Here is a 439-nt window from a genome sequence, read left to right as displayed (position 1 = left end):
ATAAAGGTTGCAGTCAATGTGACCAAAACGAGCCTGAAGCGGGACTTACCATAGGAGAAACTATAATGTCTTCTTCTACACCTAGAAATACAATTCATCAGCACAACGGATGTTGCTCTTTATCGAGCGAAATAGATAAATTCATAAGTTAAAAAGTCCGTCGAGTAAAAGCCATATCAACAGACTGGTAGAGCTAAACTCCTGTGTGATTGGCTGGTTTACACCACGTGACCTGATTGTCTAACTGTGATTGGCCCATCAGAGCGTTTCCTCAGCAACGCCATTCAAACTAAACTGATGCGCTTCTCTTCATCTGTGCGCCTTAATGGCGCAAAGAGGAACTTTAGCGCCACCAACTGAGATGGAGGAGAAGTGTGAGTGTCCAAAACATTTCTTTTAACCCTTGTGCTGTCTTTGGGTCAAAATTACCCAATTCTTC

General features: G+C 42.8%; 1 protein-coding gene across 2 annotated transcripts in view; it reads right to left on the bottom strand.

The window, feature by feature from the left end:
* The window catches only part of odf2a (outer dense fiber of sperm tails 2a), a 27,889-nt gene extending 27,702 nt beyond the window's left edge, over window positions 1-187 (bottom strand). For both annotated transcript variants that reach the window (XM_061711011.1, XM_061711020.1), the window contains exon 1: window positions 50-187. In XM_061711011.1, coding sequence (XP_061566995.1) covers window positions 50-52 — 3 coding nt within the window. In that variant the 5' untranslated portion in view covers window positions 53-187. The remainder of the gene's footprint in view (window positions 1-49) is intronic.
* Window positions 188-439: the final 252 nt, after the last annotated feature.

The sequence above is a fragment of the Cololabis saira genome, chromosome 2 (assembly GCF_033807715.1).
Source record: "Cololabis saira isolate AMF1-May2022 chromosome 2, fColSai1.1, whole genome shotgun sequence".
Taxonomy (NCBI): Eukaryota; Metazoa; Chordata; class Actinopteri; order Beloniformes; family Belonidae; genus Cololabis; species Cololabis saira.
Note: the sequence above shows the minus strand (reverse complement) of the source record. Positions and strands in the feature narration are given on the sequence as shown.